The 22,350-nt window shown below is 43.8% G+C and overlaps 1 protein-coding gene across 5 annotated transcripts in view; it reads left to right on the top strand.

The window, feature by feature from the left end:
• The window catches only part of TIAM2 (TIAM Rac1 associated GEF 2), a 218,560-nt gene that overhangs the window by 158,794 nt on the left and 37,416 nt on the right, over positions 1-22,350 (top strand). For all 5 annotated transcript variants that reach the window (XM_041741210.1, XM_041741195.1, XM_041741214.1 and 2 more), the window contains one exon: positions 21,431-21,534. In XM_041741210.1, coding sequence (XP_041597144.1) covers positions 21,431-21,534 — 104 coding nt within the window. The remainder of the gene's footprint in view (positions 1-21,430; positions 21,535-22,350) is intronic.

A 22,350-nucleotide genomic window follows, 5' to 3' on the forward strand; every position in this document is an offset into this window, starting at 1 on the left:
TTTCTCCCCTGCCCTGTGCTTCCCTTGGGCCTCTTAGGATCACCTTCCAAATAAACTTGTAAACCCACATCCTTGGCTTGGACTCTGCTGATGGGGAAGCCCATATGAAGACATCGAGCCTTGATTTCTTATCTGGAAGGCAAGGTTTCACCCCTCAACCAAGTAGGTCACTATGAGGGAGTCCACATCTGTGTGTGTTCGGCCAAACTTCATGCATGTCAGGAATTGAAAAAACGGGATTCTACTCTTCCCTCTCCTGTGCAGCTTAATGTTTTATGAAAAATTACCTTGCTTTACTTTGGCAATGAATTAGAGAACGGTGGTCCTGTTTTCTTGTTAAGAAGGTTAAAAATTACACAAAGGAAAGAACTTAAAGGACTCTGATAAATAATTTTTCTTTTTTTTTTTTAAGATTTTATTATTCATGAGAGACAGAGAGGCAGTGACATAAGCAGAGGGAGAAGCAGGCTCCTCACGGGGACTCCCAGTGGGAGACTTGATCCTGGACCCAGGATCACACCCTGAGCCAGAGACAGATGCTCGACTGCTGAACCACCCAGGGGTCCCTGATAAATAATTTTTCATACAACATTGAGTTACTCTCAAGAGTGGCCAGTTCAGAGTCTGCCTTCCCTTCCATTTTGGAAGGGAAGTCAAAAAAGGAAGATTTTTCTGGTTTTGTTTTCTGGAGAAACCAATCCTCTGTTGATAAAATACAAACAGCTGGTGCTCTGGAAGGGAGGACATATGTTTTGTTGTTGTTGTTTTTAATAGGAACATAAGAATATAAGAAGGTAGTGGAAGAAGAAGCTGCAGGGTTATTCTGAGCATATCTTGACTATCCATGATGAATGTTTACTGATCCCATATTGGGTGCTTAAAACATGTGAGGCCCTGGGAACAAACTACATTGAGTTTATGGCTTTTGGTTTAATTTTGGTTTTGGTCAGGTATCCAGAAATTTTTGTTATCCTCAGTCTCTTCTTGCTCTCAGGTTAGAGCAAAACAAAACATCCTTCTTATTTATATATCTGTCTGAAAAAAGTGCTGGTCCAGTAGCAGGTCCTGAGAAGCTGGGACGAGGATTGTAGCTTGCTATTCAGCATCTTTGCTTTGCTTTTTTTCTCTTCTAGGATTTTGTTTACTTGAGAGAGAGAGAAAAAGTGCACTTGCACAAGCAGGGGGAATGGCAGAGGGAGGGAGAGAGGGAGAAGCAGACTCCCGCTGGGCAGGGAGCCTGATACAGGGCTCTATTCCAGGACCCTGGGATTATGACCTGAGCCAGAGGCAGTCACTTAACCCGCTTAGCCACCCAGGTAACCCCAGCATCTTTGCTTTTCTAGAAAAGAAGCATCCTACTGTCATTTGAGACTCTTGATGTGTGTCCTGGTTAGGGAAATGGTTCTCAAGCTTCCTGTTGCTTAAGACTCCCCTGCTGAACTTGTGAAAATGCACATTACATTCCTGGGGGACGGGGAGCCTACTTCAGGAGGCTTGGGGTAGTGCAAGCCTTGCTGTTAACCAGGCTTCCTCATGCCGCTCTGGGGCCATTAGTCTACAGGAGTCAGGTCTGACCCTGAGAGGTAGGACCTACCCTTTCTTGAACCCTTATGCATCAAGAGTTTGAGGACTAAATGAGATAATCCATGTGACAGTCTCAGCAAGTCATAGCTGTTCTGTTTGTGTGTTGGTACTCTCTCAGCAGGAGGATGATAGGGCCCAGACTGCCAGCACTGCCTGGGGCGGCCCAGGATGTTGCAGGCCAACAGGTTAGCTGAGCTTGTTTGTGCCACAGCTTGCCCTCAGGAGACGTTGGCCCGGTCAGCAAACCGAGTACACCAAGGAGGAAAGAGCTTCTCCTGCTCCCTGTGAGCCTCCTGTGAGCTTCTCTGATCCTCCAGTGGCCTTCCCATGAGCCTCTCTGACCCTCCTATGAGCCTCTGTACAGATGGGAGCAGACAGGCAGATCTAGAACTGATGTATTAAGTTCCTTGGTTTCCTTAGACATGAATGACCATTTGATTCCTGCCTTGAAGGGTCTGACTTTCTGTTCTAATTATCCACAGAAGAGAGGAAATGTGTATAGGCTGTATTGGACTGGAGCGGAAATCTCCTCTGTAAAGACTTACTATAGAGAGATTAATTTTGCCCAAAGAAGCTGGTGTTAGTTTTGAGCCAACAAGGCTGCCATTGAAGGGCTTGGGCGTGCCCAGCCCTCATAATACCGGGGGTCCTGTTCATGCCGTCTTTGTGGCTTCTAGTAAAAATCCCTTTTCTAGGGTGTGCCATCTTTGGGGAAATTCCAGCGGCTTTTACAGAGTGTCTCATTGGGCCTAGAGTTTCTGAACAGTCTTTCTGTTGTGAGGCTGGAGCAGGTTTGTGGCATCCTCGCAGCCTCCATCTGTAAACAGCACTTCCCACTGTGCCATGAGGATCGGGGTGCATTTCACAGTAGATGGGAAAGAGCAGCCCTAGGTTCCTGCTCCCCTCAGACAACATCGGCCCAGCAGTGCTTACCCAATGATGAAGGTAATTGCAGCCTGAGGTTCTTTTTTTAATTCCTCACCCGGCGCTGAATCACTCTCTTTCTGCAGTGATGTATGAGGAGTGTAGATCCTCAAGCTACCAGAAGCCACTTAGATGCAAATGTGCTCTTTGGAAGGAATGGCTCCTGGGACTGTGTGTGTCCCTTATACAGCTTTTCACCAGGGGAGGAACTAGACCCAACTAATGGTTCAACACTGATGTGGCAAGCTCACTTGTTTCCTGTTGATGAGGGCAGCCTGCCATAGGATGACAAACAGCATTTAGCTCAAGGAATGCCCTGAGTCCCTGTGTCTGGCTGGTTGACACCCCACATCCCCAAGGGTAAAAACAGAGGCGTTCATAAAGATGGAGGGTGCGTTAAAAATTTTAAAAGAAAATATGAGTGAGAAATAGATCGCTTTTACCAAGGCATGGAGAATGTTGGTCTCAGAAGTCTTCATTCCTAATGAGGCTGGTGAAGGTCACTGTCATCCGTGGAAGCGAGTGTGTGGCTTTCTGTGAGCAGAGCAGGGAGATACAAAATCTTGGCTACAAAATCTCTCATAAAGCTTAGTGGTGTTGGAGAATCTGGTCCCCTTTTCTCATTCTTTGTCCTTTACTTATTCACTTAACACATAAACAAAGTGTTGTGCTAAATGTTATGGGTAGATAAAGATGAATTAGACATTATTTTCTATTTCCAAGAAGCTTATTGTTGAGTAGGAAAAGTAAAACGCTTGTAAATAATAATTTGCCATTAAAAAACCTCACAAACCTTTTCTGAAAAAGAAAAGTCCAGCTTGGAGGTGGAATTCCCACTGATTTTTCTGTTTATTTTGAGCAAAGAGTCCAAAAGAGTTGTGAGAAATTAGGGAGAGGTTAGCATTTGCCTTGAGCACTGCAGATGGACAGGTTACCTGTGGGGAGGTGTGTGGTGTAGGGTCCAGAGGGCATTTCACATACAGCATGTAGAACTCACATGGCTAGTATGTTAATAGGAAATAAAATTGGAAAATCTGTTGGGGCCAGATTGTAGAAAACTCTAAACTGCAGGAATTTATAACCTGTCATGGCTTGTATCTGAAAAACAAAAACAAAAACAAAAACTGGTGAGCATTGCATTACTTTCCCCTGCCTTGTGTAAAATGCAGGGGATTTGTCTGGTCATTTATTATTCTTATTTTTTAAAGATTTTATTTATTTATTTGAGAGAGAGCAGGGGGAGGGGCTGAGGGAGAAGCAGACTCCCCAGTGAGCCCGACTCTGGGCTCAATCTTAGGACTCCGGGATCATGACCTGAGGTGAAGATAGATGCTTAATCAACTGAGCCACCCGGGCGCCCCTGGTCACCTATGACCACTACTGTGTAGCTTGAAATACTTCCAGGTGCTCTGCTCTTACATATCAGCTTTATTATTCCATGACTGTGGCTTCATTCCTGTGGGTCTTAAAGTATTGTTTTTAGTGACCAAAAGCCAAGGGAAATACTTAAATGTTTTGTTTTGTTTTGTTTAGGGGGAGGGGAAGAATGAATACATGAATTACTATGGGTGTCCTATAAAACCATAGTGCTCCTCAGCATGTGAAGCCATAGCCAGGAATGGTGTGGTCCTTACAGTGCTCATTTAGGAGGGCTCCCTGCCAGCTTGTTGTAGGGGGTGCTCCCATAGCAAGGAGAATGAGGCATCCTTGGCACTAAGGGGGAGCTGGTAAATAAAGTTTGATAGCATTTTGAATTAAAAACCAGTCCTATATTCTCTTTTCTAACATTAAATGTAAATTCATCTTTCAGGTAAAAATCTACAGAATTTCTCTGAAGAACACTGTATGAAATTTGAGAATTTGGGATGGCTGGGTTAAATCTAGTCTCCTGTGCAGGCAGAGTGGGCCAGGTTGCTGTGCAGTAGTAGTACTTGCGTGAAACTGTTGGGTGTGGTTGGAAAGAGGAAGCTTTATAGCTTATTACATTAAAAAAAAAAAAAAAGATCTCATTGTTCCTGGGGATATCATGAGTACTGATCACTGAATGATACTTGTCTGCATTTCAATGTTTGTTCTTTGTAATGGGTGTAAAAATGAATTATACTCCTGACTTTATTCTTCCTTGGGAAGGAATTCAGACCATCAGGAAGGACCATGTGGGGATATCTCCTTTTCAGCTTTCACTTCTAGAGATAGCTGTATTGTGACTGTCTTTAATTATTTGGATTGGTAATACATACATACACACTCCTGGTGTGAAATTCTAGCAGTGTGAATGGTTCAGCAGTCAAAGCTGTGTAGGGAAGTGGTTGAGAACATAGATCCTATGCATGAAACTTGTGGTCAGTCTTGCTCCAGGTTTGTAACTACCTGTGGGACCTTGGTTGGGCAAGTCACTTAATCCATCTCTGCTTAGTTTTTGCAACTGTAAAATAGGGTTTTATAGAATTAATGAGCTAATATTTGGAAAGAGCTAGATAGTGGCTCATAGTAAAGACCACACAAACATTTAACTGAATAAAATAGATGAATTTCTCCCACTCTGTCCTCAGCCACCCACTTTGTTACCTAGAGGTAATCATTTTCTTAGTTTCTTTCTCATTCTGGTCTGGAGAATCTTAAATGTTAGGAAAGATGGTGGGGTATTTTTCTGCTCTATTTTCTTGAATTATCTTTGTACCAGCTATATGGCAGGCAGGAAAATCCCCCCCTCCCCAATAATGTCCACACCCTCATCCCTGGAACCTATGAATGTGGCAAAAGAACTTACATGGTAAAAGGGACTTCAACAGTGTGATTAGATTGAGGATCTTGAGATGGGGAGATTATACTGGATTATCTGGGTGGGCCCACTATAAAACAGAGGCAGGTGTCAGAATCCAGAATCGGAGACATAATCACATAAGCAGATTGGAGTGGTGTGGGCCTGTGAGCAAAGTAATTTATGCAGCTTCTAGAAGTCACAGAGACATAGGAACAGATTCTCCCCTAGTGCCTCCAGATGGAATATGACCCAGCAGACCAATTTTAGTCTTCTGACCTCCAGAACTATAAGATAATAAATTTGTGCTTATGTGCTAAGCACTGTGTTTGATGGCAGAGGTACAAAAATAAAGAACCACAGCCCCTCCTCCAGGCTGCTACAGTGGATGTGGGGCAGATGCGTGAACAGACAACAGTCATCACGTGCCATCATAATAGCTCTAGTTCTGTGGTTCCTGAACTTGTTGGTCTCTAGGGCCTTTCCTGTGAAAAATTACCAGGGACTCCAAAGAGCTTTGATTATGTGGATTATATCTAGTAATGTTTACTATATTAGAAATTTAAACTGAGAGGCACCTGGGTGGCTCAGTTGATTGAGCGTCTGATTCTTGGTTTCAGCTCAGGTCATGATCTCTGGGTCCTGAGATGGTGCCCTACATTGGGCTCTGTGCTCAGTGCAGAGTCTGCTTGAGATTCTCTGCCTCTCCCCCCCACCCCGCCCCTCACACATTCTCTTTCTAAAATAAATAAACAAATAAGTAAATCTCTAAAAAAATTTTTAAAAATATTTATTAAAATTTTACTGTAACAACAATGAATCTAATTTTGTGTTAACACAGTGAGCATATTTTTAATGAGCTAGTTCTACAAACCAAAAAAAAAAAAATAAAGAGAAGAATAGCATTGTTTTACATTTTGCAGTATCTTTATTGTGTGTATTAGTAGAAGACAGCTGGGTTTTATATCCGTATCTGCATTCAGCCTATTGCAGTGTTTGTTTTTGTGAAAGTGATTTGAAGAAAATCCAACTTCACACAGCGATGTAGTTGGAAAAGAGAGGAGTATTTAAATAATCTTTCAGATAACTGTGGATATTCTTTAATAATTACACCAAAGCACAACAAGTGGTAGTTCCTCCAAAGTGAGCTGTGTGTGGAATCTGAAACACTATTGGTAGACCTTCCTACTTGCTTCCACTAAAGCCCATTGGCCTATCATACACTTTGATCTTTTAGTCATGTGGTTTTGTAACATGCAGTGGTTATTTGGAAAATACTAGATTGCTAGGTTAGGCAGATCTTTCAAATATGGGCATTAAACAGTAAACGGTAAACATTAAGATCACATTCATTAATATCACCACCAGTTTCATGTGGCAAAAGCTTGATGTATTGGGAAGCTGTCAAACTCACGGTGGAAGATACAAGTTTTCCAATATTTGAGTTTTTGCTAGAAAGTTGGAATTACATCTACAGTACTGTCAGTTTTTTCCTTGGAAGTGACAGGCTCATTTTGTTCATTGTATTTTTTTATTTTTAAAAAGTATTTTATTTTTAATTCAAGTAGGCTCTATGCCCAGTGTAGGACTTGAACTCATGACCCTCAGATCAAGAGTTGCATTCTCTACCAACTGAGCCAGCCAGGTACCTCACACTTGGTTCATTTTAAAGAAAATATTAATTGTCAATAATATTGTCAATAATAATTTTTTTGAATTAACATTTTGTAAAGAAAAAAAAGCTAGTTCAGCTTGCAGTACAATGGTATAAGTACATTTTCGTGCAACAACCATTGCAGAAGGGCTGTATGGATACTTCTCAAATGTGTTCCCAAGGGTTGAGTTCTAGTACAGTCAGCCATTTTTACTGCTTCATGGAGGACATCCTTAATGGATGTGGGCTTGTTCTTGATGGAAGTGCGTGGTAATGGAGTCTGTGATGACTAGTACAGTTAGTGCCGCTGCTCTAATGTGTGCTACATTGCTAGCAGATCTACCCACGACTGCCTTGCACCGCCATCACAGATTTCCTCAGAGAAGGTGGCAGATGACATCTGGCTTTAGTATTGAAAATGATTTTGAACTTGCAGATCACTTGAAAGGGTCTCAGGGGCCCCAGAAGTCTACAGACCACACTCTGAGAAGGGCTATTACAATACCTAACGTGCAGCAGTAATTCATGTTCCAGGCTCTTAGGGCCACTTCTGAGGGTCATTCTCACTTGTGTTAAACCCTGAAGGAGGCAAAGTGCATTCTGGGCTCAGAGAAGTTGTGGAGGGTGGGTGTCAGGGTCTTGCTGTGGCCAGATGGGTAAGTTAGGGTTTCTGGAAGGTAAGGTTTTCTGCAAATGGGGGAGCTGGAGAAGATGAGATTGCTCTGGTGAGATTGCTCTGGTGAGCAAGGGCCAGGTCACAAAGGGTCTCGTGTGCCAGGCGAAGAAGCTGGGTGATGGGGAGTTGCAGGGGAGGTAAAGCCGCTCATAGTGCCACTGAGAAGTGATAAGGACATAGGCCAGCCTGAGATGGTAGGGGGAGGGGTGGGCGGCACTGGGTGGCCCTCTGTGCTTCTCTCCACCAGAGCACTTATGCTGGAGGGGTAACTGTCCTTCCTCAGCACAGGGTCTCCTGTATTTTATCACTAGTAAGTCACTGGACACAGAAGTAGAGCCACTCAAGAAATATTTGCTCAAATGTAGGAATGAATGAATCAAGGATAGAGGAATGACGGGGCTTAAGCTTTAAAAAACAAAACCAAGGTCTTGTATTTCCGTTATTAACTTTATTTTTCAACAAACTACTACGTTTTATGTTATATTTAAAACGTGGTTTGCTTAAAGTGCAGAAAATACAACTTATGACTAAGAAGGGAATCATAGCTTGGTTTAGGAGGCCGAATTTCTGGTGCAAGGAATTTGACCTTGAGAATTCTTTTTTCCTTGAGGTTGGCAAATGAACTAAGAAGCTTAATTTTAATTTTAATCCTGAATTCAAACACTGAAGTTGTCTGTGACGTGAGACATGTCATTTTCTACCTGCTTACCATGGTGAGTTCTCCTTACTCAGGAGTGCCTGAGGCCAAGCAGAGAAACTAGGGATTTCTCTATCTCTCTTTCTTTTTACTCTAATTTACTCATTGAACAATATTTAGTGGCTGCCTATTCTGTGTCAGGCACTGTTTTTAGAAGTGCTGGAGACAGAGCGGTGAACACAACAGGTTAAAAAAACTCCTGGAGCACATAAGCCTTATATTTCAGTGTGTGGAAATCAATAAAAGTAATAAACACAACAATTAAATTATACATTGTACTGACAGGCGCTAAGTGTGATGTAAAATAAATAGATCAGGGGAGGAGGGACCAGGGGTAGAGATGGGCAGGTGGCAGCTGTAAGTAGGGACTGGTGGTTGTTCCTAAGACCTGTGGTAGCAAAGCTTTCCAGGTGGTGGGTACAACCGCAGGTCCCCCGAGGTGGGGATGCAGGAGGCATGTTTAGGGATCAGCAAATAGCCTGGCCTGCCTGGGGAGCCATGGGAAGTGAGGCCCAGGAAGACATGCGAGGCAGGATCAGGGAGGACTTTATAAGCCAGTTTGAGGTCTGAGGACAATAGGGGGCCATCCCATGTTCTTGAGAAGTGACATCTGACTGGGGTCTGAAAAGGATCACTAACTATTGAGAAGAGGCTGTAGGAGGCCAAGGGTGCTTCGAGGCTTTAGCGGTGATCCAGGTGGGGCATGATGGTGCCTTGGCTCTCAGTGGTAGCAGCGGCTAAGGTATGGCCAACAGAACTTGCTCAGAGATCGAGTGTGGGGTAATGAGGAGGGAGATGAGGCAAGGTTGGCTCCCAGGTTTGGCCTTGAGCAGCTATTAGGAAGGAATTGCCATCAACTGAGATGGAGAAGCTGTCGATGGAGCAGGTTTGGGGGAAGACCAGGAGTTGACTTTGGAACACCTTGTGTTTGTAGTGAATATTCCACCTGCTTCCAAAATGGTTTTCAGATGACTTCTACTGAAAGCCCATACATAAAATTCCACAAAATTACATAAAGGGAAGGGGAGGAGATTTGAATGACAACTTGCCTACTTTAAAGGTTTCCACTCATGGTATAGGGGCAGAAACATCTTTGTGAGAAAACAACGTTTGAAGTAGTAGTGCAGCAAATTAATTTATTTCACTCCATTGAGTTATGATTTGTTGTGTCTTATGTCTTTCTTTCTCTTTTAAGATTTTATTTATTTATTGATGAGAGACACAGAGAGGCAGAGGGAGAAGCAGGCTCCATGTAGGGAGCCCGATGTGGGACTCGATCCCAGGATTCCAGGACCACACCCCAGGCCGAAGACAGACACTAAACTGCTGAGCCATCCAGGGATCCCCATCTGATCCTACAGTTCTCAGCTCTGATTATTTATAAATTGCTTGTTCCCATATGAATCCCCCGCCTTGTTTTCTTGAGAGTGAATGAGTGCAAGAGAGAGTCTATGTGCGTGCGAGTTGGGGGAGGGGCAGAGAGAGAATCCCAAGCAGGCTCCATGCTCAGCACAGAGCCCAATGTGGGGCTCAGTCTCACGACTCTGAGATCATAACCAGAGCTGAAATCAAGAGTCAGACACTTAACTGACTGAGCCACCCAGCGCCCCCCCCCATATAAATCTTTTATCCTCCCTGCCTTTTTGTCATTAATATCTTTAACATGTTATGGAAAACTGTAACCAAGTTCAAATTATCCAATTTTATTACTTGTTAATAGCTCTGTGAAAACTTATTTGGAAAAATACATATGAAATTGTTAGCAAAATTAATTTGTGTTATTTGTGTGGAGCCCTGGCCAGCTGCCCCTGGAGAGTGGGCAGATGCAGTGCCATGTGGGACGGTGTACAGAATGCCCCATCCTCCCAAATCTCCCAGCAGGCTTCCTATAGAATCTAGTATTTCTAGGGAAGCACTTAGAAGCTTCTAAACATGCTGTGCTCAGCTTTTCTACATTTACCTTCCCAAAATTAATTACTCCTAAATTGCGATTTGTGAATTAATACTGACTTTAATGTTTCAGTTGATGAATGACCACATCACACTTCTGTGAGGTTGAGGCATCTTTGCATGGAAGTATTAGCAGAATTACTTGGATGTCTACTGAATTGTGTCATTATTATGTCATGAAAATGGTCGAGGAGAAAAGGCTGAAAAATGTTGATAAGAAGCCTAGGTTTCATAAGCTTATTAATACATATGACCCAAAACTGCCAGTCATCAGGTGTGCGCCAGCCAGTGAGCCTGTAGCTCCATGTGGATGTTCTTTGATCTTTAGTAGGCCAGCGTGTGTTCCTGGGGAAGAAGGAGGAGAAGATTCAGATATGTATCAGGTGACTACAAATAAGGAATTTTATAATTTGTTTAGATCCCTGGGAATAGAAGTCTTCATAGGAACTATAAGTTCAGTTTTTGCACTTTGGGATTGCATTCTGTGAGAAGTAGGGGGTTATCTTCACGTCATCTTGTGGGGATCTTGGATTCTTCCTCCTTTGAACTTTGAGAACATTTTGCCTGTATATCTGATATGGAAGTTAAGATTTATTGCCTTGCAATATTGCTGTATACTTATAATAATTTACCTACTAGATTAAAAATCCCTTGAAAAACAGGGACAGCTGGGTGGCTCAATTTGATTAAGTGTCTGCCTTCAGCTCAGGTCATGATCCCAAGGTCCTGGGATTGAGCCCCACATTGGGCTCCCTGCTAAGAAAGGACCCTGCTTCTCCTGCTTCCCCCCCCCCCCCGCTCTCCCACACGTGTTCTCTTTCTCTCTCTTTCTCTCTCAAATAAATAAAATCTTTTTAAAAATGGGGACCTTGAGGAATACCAAGTTTTTTTTTTTTTTAAAAAGATTTATTTAATTGAGAGAAAGCGAGCACAAGAGCACAAATGGGAGAAGGTAGGAGCAAAGCGTGAGGGACAAGCAGACTCTGCACTGAGCACAGAGTCCAACACAGGGCTCAGTCCCAGGACCCTGAGATCATGACCTGAGCTGAAATCAAGAATCCAATGCTTAACCAACTGAGCCACCCAGGCACCCCGAGGAATACCAAAGTTCTTAAGACAGGACAGCTAATGCAGTTCTTGGGAATAGCAGGTGTTTCCCTCAAATATCTATTAAGTGAAAAAAAGGCTCATAGGAGTCTCAGTGTGAAGTAAAGATGGTGTTCCTGAGACTGGTTCTGGGGGATAAAAAGAATCCTGGAGCGCACCAAGGAGCTTCCCAATTTTCTTTTTTATAAATCTGACTACAGGGGATGTTTTGCTGTTGAAGAAAATGCTGAGATTTTGCTCAGAGCTGAAGACTCTGCTCACCTGCATGCATGTGGGGGGCTCTGGGATGGCTCGTGATGGTACTAGCCAAACCACATGCCAGCTCCAGCAAGCGACTGCTTGTCCCAGGAGAACAGCCCACTCCCCAGGCGGTGCTACTCTGTAACTTCCATGGGCGGGCTGGTGCCCATGACATGGGATTCTTTTGGCAGATAAACCAAAACCACAACTAAAAAGAACAGTCTGTATTTACCACTGTAGGTCAGTGCTGATAGTGAGATATGTTTTTAGTTTAATTTGGGAGTATAACATTTCTGTAAGACTGGATCTGTAATAAAGGGATCTGGATTCTAGCTCCAGCCTTATACTTGACCTTGGGTGGGTTACTCTTGAAGGATCTGACAAAACAGGTTAGCATTATTTTTCCTCTGAAATTCAGTTTTATTTAATAGGCTTAAAGCACCAATGGAAATGACGATGAAAATGTGCATTTCTTAGAGAAGTTTGCAAAATGAAAAAAGCCAAGTAATGGATTAAGCATTCCATTTTGGTTTTGCAACAAATCTCATTAGTTCTTTAAATAGCATCAGGTCTTGACTGCTGCAGAGAAGGTGTTTGTTAAAGCTTCATAATGATAGGCTGAGTCAAATCTAAAGATCACAAAGAACCTTAAAAGCATTAATTACCCCTTACATCACCACAAAGGAACAGTGATGTATTATTATCATTTTACTTTCACAGCTGGGTAAATCAAGGCACAGAGACACATTAAATTGCTGGTAACTTGGACAAGGTCATGGTCAATGGTAGAGAGGGAGAGAACTGTAACTTCTTATTTCTCCCTCCAGGTAGGGAAAAATGTCTGGATTTTAACTACTTTTTCTCTTTTAAATGTTTGTCTCTTAATATCCGTAGAGTGCAATCCAGTGATAACATGCCTCTGCGCTAAAACAAATTCATATGTGAGGTGACTGGGTGGCTCATTCGGTTGGGCGTCCGACTTTGGTTTCAGCTCAGGTAGCGATATCAGGGTTGTGGGATCGAACCCTGTGTCAGGCTCTGTGCTTGGCAGGGAATCTGCTTGAGATTCTCTCTTCCCCTCTCCCCTGTATCCCTTGCCCCCCATGCTTCTTCACGCATGCGTGCTCTCTCTCAAATAAATTAATCTTGAAACAAAACCCAAGTAAATTTAGATGTAACTGGATTGATAATGGCCCTCTAGCTTATGCAAGTACTTATCTGGAAGCTGGGGATGGTAATTGGTAGCAGATTGCCTTGTGATTGGGACTTTCTTAGCTCAGGGGAAGATCAATCATTGAGTAATAATTTCACCTATCATCATTCTTATGCCTTTTTTGATATTTCACACTGGTTTTCCATAACTTTGCAGTAATGTGACCATATATTTTGTGTGATTTGGTTCTTTGTAATCCCCTTATGGTGTATTGGACTCTTAATTTCTCACCTGTAAAGTCCACACTAACATTCTTACCTTTTTTTTAAAGAAGTAAATGTAATTCACGTACCATAAAATTCACCTTTAACGTGTACAAATTAGTGTTTGTTAATATATTCATGGAGTTGTGCAGCCATCACCACTGATTCCAGAATATAATCTTCACCTCCAGAAGAAAGTGTTCCCGTCAGCTGTCGCCCCCACCCCTGCCATCCGCTCATCTACTGTTTCTGTGGCCACATTAATGGAGTCATACACCATGTAGCCTGTTGGACCTGACTGCTCTCATTCAGCCTAATGCTTTCCAGGATTGTCCATGTTGTAGCATGAATCGGTCATGGATTCTTCTGTCTGGCTGAGTGGTACTCTCTTCTGCCCTCTTTTAGATCCCCCGCCCACCGTGTTAGCTGTTCCTGAAGAATGTTACTTTGGTGTTTTCTCCTATTAACACATCCCCTAATAGAATCTGTGTGTGCTCTTGTTTTAGATCTCCTCTCATAGTCTTTTTTTTTTTTCTTTCCCTTCTCACAGTCTTTACACAGAATTCTATCTAAGTAGTTGGTAGGGGTTTTGAACTTAACTTCTACTTTATTAAAGCCCTTAAGTGTCTGAAATACAGTGGTGTCTGTTCTGTGTCCCCAAAAGTAATGAAGGGTGTGTCATCTGCGAGTCTTCTCAGCTCTGGTGGATACCAGTTTCTGCTAGATCTGAAATGTTGGCTGGAGATCTCTTTTACCACTGACTGTTTTTCATCAGGGACCCTGATAAGGTATGATGGCAGGCTCTTTGCCTTCTTTCTGTGGGCTAAGTGCATACCTCTGTCACAACCATAGCCCGGCTGGAAAACAAGAATGTGGGTACACCTAATTCCTTTCTCCCCTCTCCCCCTTTATGTTGTAATTGACCTGGTGATGGCCTGCAGCCCATTCCTACCCTAAAAAGACCTGCCATCTTCCTATTCCTCCAAAGATTCTTTCATATGCCAAGAGTAGTTATCACAAGATAATTGACTCAAATCATGGTAGCTTGCTGGTAAAACACATTTACTACCAGTGTTTGCTTCTCTGTGTTTAGCACCAGAGATCTTGCATTGTCACGAATATCACCAATTGGATTGTGACCTCAAGTGAAGCGGATTTGGAAGATTTATGAAATTTATATTTTTCTGGCACAGTATTTATGCTGTAGTAGAATATACTTCTCTGCAAGCTTAACAGTGACATTCAGACAGATGCTTTGATTTTTCTTGACACAAGAATAGTAACAATAATGATATGTAGAGTCCCAGATACCTTCAGAAGAGTTGATCAGTTTTTATCTTTATTAGAAGCATGTAGTGTCAGTGGTGATGTCTTTGTTATTGGCGCAGTAGGACTTGACTGGCCTTTGAATGTGATCAACCCAGACCTACTATCTTCTCTTATTGAACAGTCCACCTGTTTCATTTAAGTGGTTTTATTTTCATTCTGTTTCACTGACTAGTGATAAGTAATATTTGCCTCAAGGACAAGTACAGCAAATGTCATTAATGAAAGGTGTCATAAATCACTGCATTTTAAGTAAATGGATGAGTAAAATATAAGGAAATCTGAGTTAATTAAAAATAATGCTATACAAAGTCTGTACATTTAACCTTAAAAGTTGAGAGATTTTTAAGCTTTTCTGTGCAAATGAACTCAATGTTCGGTGTGCTCTCGGCACGATGATAAACTGTATGGTGGGCACTGATGCAGAATTCTTCTATAACAGTGGGTGATGCTTGGAGAACTGAAAAAAAAATTGTGATGTAGTATCCACAAAGTACTGTACTCTTGCACTGGCAGCTTTGACTTACTAAAATCTTTTATCTTTTCCTAAAATTGAATTCACACTTTTTAAAAAAAATACAAAAGATCTATAAGTTGAAGGAATTCAGTTGGAAAACTTTCTAAGATTCTCTTCAGGTCTAAAATTTATAGATTCTCTATAAGCTGTTCATTTATGGAATTGCATAGTAGAAATTTGGAGAAATTAAACAAAAATTGAATAGATCGAGTAGATTAAGAACATAAATTCCACAAAGTATGTTCTCTGAATGTATGTAGACACAAAATTATTAAATGTCAAAGATGTACAACTGTAATGCCACTGGGGATTATTATAGTTGAAAACTTAATGAAACCATTTATTATTTACTTGTAAAATCTTTGAAATTATTTTTTAGATTTTTTTTTTCAATCGTCTTCATAGATGATCATTTTTCTGTAGTTTCCACCTCAGAGGGGGGCCTCTGGGTTAATGATTAATCAACTAAAACATTTTTGAGCCAAAATGAGAGTCCCAATTAAATGTGCTACATTATTTATCTGAATACTATCTTTTTAATTGCCTTCTTTAGCATATTTCATTTTTCTTCAGGAAGTAAGGGAGCTAATATTCACGTTGCACCTGCTCTCGACTGTAAGCTTATGGTGCATTGCACCTCTTCTGATGTGACTGACCTTCCCGGAGGTGAGGTCATAGACTTGGCTGCGGAGAGAGGCGGTGGTGGTTCTCAGCGGAGGGGCCACTGCCCTACCAGTGACATTTTGGAAGTTAATGGGTTTGTTTTAGTTTTCATAATAAATTGGAGGAATATAGCATTGAGTGGTCGGGGACATGGTTGCTACGTGTCCTGCATGTTCAGGTTAATTTCTCACACTGCAGAATTATTGTTCCACTGGACATTCTCGTTGATGAAGAACATGCATAATTATCTGAGCCAAGACCTGACTTCATTTTACAAATGAACACAAATTATTTCTTTTCCCCACAGCTACAGGCTACTAGGAAACCAACAGACCAGTAAACCAACGGAGGTTTGTCCTTTATTTTGCTCAGAACTTTGTCAAGAGTTTTTTGCCCATTTGGAAAATCAGGTCACTGATAGCATCACCCCAAATTCATTTAAATCTCCACCAAGATACCCTGGCATGGGTTTCTGATGAAACTGGGATATTTAGTGTGATTCTTTGCAGTGCAAATGTTGGACAGGCTTCTAGAGTGGTTGCAACCAAGCATTTACATATTCAAACCCACATTTTAAAAAATTGCAAATTACTTTTGTCTCCTTGTGGTATTATTACAGCATTATATTGCTTTTCGTGAAACTGCATATGAATTTTCAGAATAGTATTGAAAGGGAGGCTTTGAACGTGATGATACCAAGAATCTATACTACAGTGCATGCTTTGAAGCATGAAGAGCATAGTTTAAAAATAATTTCCAGGGGCTTCTGGCTGGCTCAGTTGGAAGAGTGTGTGACTCTTGATGTCAGTGAGCCCCCGCTGGGTGGAGAGATTACTTAAATAAATAAACTTAAAAAATAATTTCCATTTTCACTGCCTCTCTTTTGAGTGTGCTTCAAATAGTCCTTAACCCACAAACTGAAGCAGTTTTCTCTGATGCTGTGATTGTCCTCATCAATTTCTCAAAAAGGGCTTATTGAGGCTAACAGGTGAAAACATTCTAGTTTCTTGTTTTGGGCTGCAGGGTTTGTTATCATCCTGAGACTTTAACTCAATTCTTTAGATAATGGCTGTGTCTGAGAGCACAGGGGGCATTCTCAGACCTCGCTGAGGAGGTTCTGGATCTTTCCGAGGAGCCTCCTGGCCTCTGGGGCAAAGCACCTTGCCCATCTCCTCACAGCCCACTGCCACCTGGCGTCTCTGGGCTCTGCTGGCAGCCAGCTGGGTGACCGGCCGGGGACTGGGAAGATCTTCTTGACTCTTCCCTTGCCACCTGAGTGAGTGGGGAGGAGGAAGGGGAGGCAGCCAGCAAGACCAGGCTTAGGAGATGGCCCTGCTCAGTGAGCCAGACTTTGTGGCTACCTGCTGAGCAGAGTGAGGGTTCCTGAGAAGGAGCAGCAGGCTGGAGACCTGCCAGGGTACCACCGTGCACCCGAGCCCTTCCCAGGGTACCTCCCAGGAAGGCCTGCCTCATGGGCTGCCACTCTTGAAGTCGGTTTGCTTTGTCACACAGGCGGTGGCCAAGCCTGGTCTCGGGCACGGCGTCTGGCACAGTACCTGGTACCCAGTGGGGTGCAGAGCCCGGCGGCCGTCTGGCGGGGCCCCCGGAGTGGGCTGAGTGGGCCCACACGTGGGCGTGGGGCGGCTCGGCTCCGTGGGGCGGGCTGCTGAGTGGAGGCCCTCGGCTGGGGCTAGAGCTTGTGCACATCGGTGGTTTCCACGGTGAACGAGATGAGAGAGATTGGGGGGGGGGGGTAGGGCTTACCAGACAGAAGTCACTACCTTGCCCTGAATTTATAATTTTGTTGTTTTTCCTTATTTACGATTGTATTAGCCCAAGACTTGGGGAGCAAGTCTGAGCTTGTGGACTGGGGAGCATGGACCTGGCGGGACGGTTACCTGATGGGGGAAAAGAGCCCAGACTCATGTGTAGGGAGCATGGAGGCTCTCCTAAGGGGAGGCCGGCTTTTCGGGGGGGAGGGGAAGGATGTGTTTGCCCCCTTGAGCAGCTGGGGCTCGGGGTGTGGGCATAAGTGGGGCCGCACGCAGGCTCAGCACCTAGGACAGGATGGCAGCGCCCGGCCTGTGTAAGTGGTGAGTAAGCATTCGAATCGTCCTGGCCTACACTTGCTCTTTCTTTTCTTTTTGTTCTTCTTTTTTAAAAATATTTTATTTATTTATTCAGGAGAGACACAGAGAGAGAGAGAGAGAGAGAGAGAGAGAGGCAGAGACACAGGCAGAGGGAGAGGCAGGCTCCATGCAGGGATCCCGACTCGGGACTCGATCCCGGGACTCCAGGATCACACCTCTGGCCGAAGGCAGGCACTAAACTGCTGAGCTACCCAAGGATCCCCTCATTCTTCTTTTTAAAATAGCCACTCTTCTCTTCTCCCAGGGCCTACTTTGTTCTCACTTCTCCTCTAGAATACTAAGGGCACACTACTTTTTATGGGGATACAGGTCCTAGTGAAATTTGAGGCTCTTGGAGCTGGGCTCCAAACCTGTGGACCCCCCCATGCTTGGCTTCCCCTGTGCTTTGTCAGGTCTAAGACAGCGTTGGTGCTTTGCTAGTGGGTTGGAAAAGGAGTCAGTCACTGCAGAGATCTATTTGTGCCCAGATACCATTCCACCTCTGTGGAATTTGGGTGGTGGAACAGCTCTGAGATTTCATATCTTGGCAGAACTCAGGAACCATCCAGAACTGCTCCTGCCTCTCAGATCCCTTGGGCCAGCCTTAGTGGGAGTTGGTTCCTGAGATCCTTCCTGTCTAAACTTGTGCCTCTGGGAGGATCTGAGTTGCACCCAAAGGCTCTCTAAAGTTAAAGGGTAGTAGAGGTGATAGGGGAGCTTCACCAATTCACAACAAAGCCTGGGGTGGGCAGGGTTTTGACCCAGAACAGGTAGCCTGGGTTCTGTTACCAGGTAACCATTTTGCCTTTGTAAGAGGTAAAAAGTTTGGGGAGTTTTCAGTGTTTTGGTTCTAAAGTTTTGTGAATATATTGAATAGATGACTCAATTCACTTGGCACCCACTTTTGACATCAGCCGTGTTATTTTCACTAGCATCCATCTGGCTCCTCCAGGCTCCTTCTGCCCGTGTGCCATCTCTGAGATCCTCAGGGGACTTCAGGTCTCCATCATCTTTCTTTCCCTAGGACTTAGGGTGCTGTAGAACTCTTCATCATGAACAAATGCATTGACTGTGTCCCAAATCCTGTACTTGAAACAACTCTTTGGCAATAGATACTCTGTTGACAAGGTAAAGGCTGTAGTAATGCAAATTTGATTCTGTTCAAACAAGGTGAGGTGTTGTTACCTGTACAACCCCTGTGACACTGCTCCTTCTCGATTTCCTATGTTCCTCTGGTATTACTGAGCAAAGGGAGGTGTGTCCTCTGTGGACCTCGTCCCCTGTACACTGTCACTGACATTTCCAAGGTTGTCTCCTTGGTCTTCTTCATGTCTCACTCTGCACATTCTTCCTGGGGCTGCTTCACTGCCAGAATCTGATGACTCCAGATCCACATCCCCATGTGGACTTTCCTGGACAGCTTGACTCCTGAGCATTTCCCATTGGACAGCGTATATGTGTCTCAGAGTCAGAATTGCCAAAGCTAAGCTCAGGAGTTCCACTCCTGCTCTTCTGTTCCCCATCTGGCCCATCACTAAGGCATAAGACCAGGTCTTCTGCCTTGACGCTTCCTTCCATATCACCTTCTATGAAACAGGCAGCAAAGAGGAGGCTTGGAGGGTCCACCTGCCCAGATTTCTATGTTCATTTCTTTGCTCTTACTCTATTCTAAGTTCATTCGGGTCTTTCCACCTCACACCTGCAGTGTTGCTGTGACTCTCTGACCCGTTTTTCTCCCAAGGTCTTGCCCTTTATCGATGCCCCTGTTATAGGACACCCTTCTCTCCCTCCTCCACTGCAGCCACGCTCAACACGTTTCCAGAAGGTGCTGGGATCTTCTTGTGCTTTGCCTTCACTCAGCTGCCTCCTGCTTCTGGAATCCTTTCTCCCCACTGCCCATGTTCATCATCAGCCTTAAAGGCAAATAGATACTTCCAAGATTTAAAGACTTCACTCAAGTGTTGCCTTTGTTATTAAGTCTCCTCTGGTCTTTTGCAGAAGTAACTTCCTCCCTGACTGTCCCACTGCATGGACTTCCTCACATCATCTGTGACACTTCACCTTCTCCAAAGCTAGAAGCTCACCTTGAGAGTAGTAACTGGTCTCATTCATCTTTGTATCCCTAGCACTGCACCTAGAAAGCAGCCAGTGCTCAAAAAAGTGAATGCCAAATGGATGAAAAGGTGCATCTATACTGAAAACATGGGCTGTTTTCTTTTGTGGATCCTGTTGGTTGGTTTCCCTTGAACACAGCGCACACAGCAGCCTGAGGAGGCGGCAGTGGAGGAGTGATGGTAGATTGCTTTTGGCTCAGGCACATATCTTGCTTCCCATGCGGTCAGCCTCCTGGTGACTGGACTGCTTCTGTGGTGTGATGTTTAGGGCCCGGGGAGGCGAACCCAAGTCTTCCCACCTGTCACCACTATCTGAAATTTTCCCAGGGATGTCTCATGCATCTGTGATCTGAGCTAACTCATGCCAACCACAAGTGTGACTTGGATTCTCTGGTCCTTTTCTGGGTGAGGGTTTTGGAAGAGGCAAAAGGAAGAAGAATTATAGCTCCAGAATTCTGTAGATCATTCAGATATCTTCTTTAGGTCTCCTCTTAGAATCAAGTGTCTGTGTAGTGGTTGGTTGTATTGGCATGGATCATGGACCAGCATTCCTATCCATGGGTTTTACCAACTTTCTAGGGCTTCCATAGCTTCTAAAGACCTAGAGACCTAGTGTCCTGGCCCCTATTATGCTTTATTAACATCTGTCTATGCCTGGTCAGCCTAGATCAACTTGGACAGGTGAAAGATCAGTGACTTCTTGTTGTAGCTACTGGGATCAGAAACTATCTGATTTCACCGGGTTGAGGGGACAATCTACTAAATACAAGAATTAGGATGAAAACCCACATTATATTATGATAGAGGCTAGTCTTTCCATCTTTCTTGGGTTTGTTAATTTGAGAGCCACTGGAAAGAATTGGGCTTAGCAGGCATGTATAGTTGTAGGCTGGAAAAGAAAAATAGAACCTCTACTTACCTTTGATCTTCTTAACCCTTACTCTGGAAGTTAACAAAGATTTGCTATTCTTTGGGACTTTCAGTTTAGGATAAAATTGTGGTGGATGCCAGAAAAAGAAGAGTTAAGCTTTCAAATGAGCAAGTTATGGGTTGTCATAAGAGTCCATGCTGTTGCATCACTGGTTGTCCAAGATTTCCCTGGTGATTTTGCCCAAAATAAGGAAGTACTGATGCTGGTCACTGCTATTTGATTCTTGGTCCAAATAAATTCTTTAAGATCAGAGCTTAGTGAAGTAGAGTTTGCACAGCAACAGGCAGAGTGACAAGGCATTTAAGTCACTGTCTTTTTTTTTTTTTTTTAAGACTTTAACAGAGAGAGAGAGACACACACACCACATGCTCACAAGCAGGGGGAAGGAGGGAGAAACAGACTCCCCACTGAGTAGGGAGCCTGATGTAGGGCTGGATGCCAGGACCCTGGGACCATGACCTGCACCGAAGACAGACCCTTCACTGACTGAGCCACCCAGGCACCCCCAAGTCATGTCTTGACTGGCTATTGGTCTCCTTTGATTGAAAGTCACAGGAGCCCTTGCTTCTTCTGTAGTGAGAGCTCAGACCTGTTTCAGAAGACCGAGCAGCTCCCTGAGTACCTTGTACCTTCCAGCGTCACTAAGGACCACTCTTAATCTGAACCCTTAACCTAGTCATGACGGTTCTCTGCCAAGGACCAAACTCACTTTTATGTGTGTGTTTGTCACTTTTTATGCAGATTTCAGCAATGTCCCTGATGTCACAAGTGGCCTGAAAAGGAGTCAGACTGATGGAGCGCTGGCCCGAGTTCCCCGTGAGGAAGACACAGCGCAGACGCTCGGGGTAAGGTGCTCGTGGTGGGGAGGACACAGGGCAGATGCTCGGGGTAAGAAGGTACTGTCCCAGACCCACAATTAGGACCCAGCTGACAAGTGCGAGTCCCCTCCTTCACCTGAAGTGGGGAGAGAAGCTGGCGTTATTGGATCCCTCGGTCAACCTGCTGAAACAAACTGTTTTTTTTTTTCCTTAATGGAAATAGTTTCCTTATTTATTTGAAGGAATTGTTAGGACAGTTTTGACAAGGTAAGCTCACGTGTTCTGAAAGTTAGGTTTAATGAGTCCATTTCTTTCCTGCTTTTTTTTCTTCTTTTTTTGCCCACAGATAAATTATTTTTGGAATGTTATCACTCTGTTGTAAGATATATAAAACACAAAGTTTGGTATTTTCACCATTTTTAAGTGCACACTGCAGTGGCGATAAGTACATTCACGATCCTGTGTAACCATCACCGCTACCCATTTCAGGACTTGGTCATGAAGCCACACAGAAACTGTTGTCCCCATTAGACCATGACTCCTCCCCCCCCCGCCCCCCATTCACAACCGCCCCCCCCCCCAACTCCCACTTACCTCTGTTTTACTTCCTGTGTCATTTGCCTGTTCTCGGTCCCTCATGTGTGTCCTTTTGTTTCTGGCTTATTTCACTTGGCGTAATGCTTCCAAAGTTCACCATGGCGTAGCGTGTGTCAGAACTTCGCTTCTTTTGAAGGCTGAGTAACATTGCACTGTCTGTGCTGTGTTTTGTCTACTTGTTCATCTGTTGAGGGACTTTTGGCTTGTTTCCACCATTTGCCTGTCGTGGGTGATGCTGCAGTGAAG

The sequence above is a fragment of the Vulpes lagopus genome, chromosome 2, assembly GCF_018345385.1.
Source record: "Vulpes lagopus strain Blue_001 chromosome 2, ASM1834538v1, whole genome shotgun sequence".
Taxonomy (NCBI): domain Eukaryota; kingdom Metazoa; phylum Chordata; class Mammalia; order Carnivora; family Canidae; genus Vulpes; species Vulpes lagopus.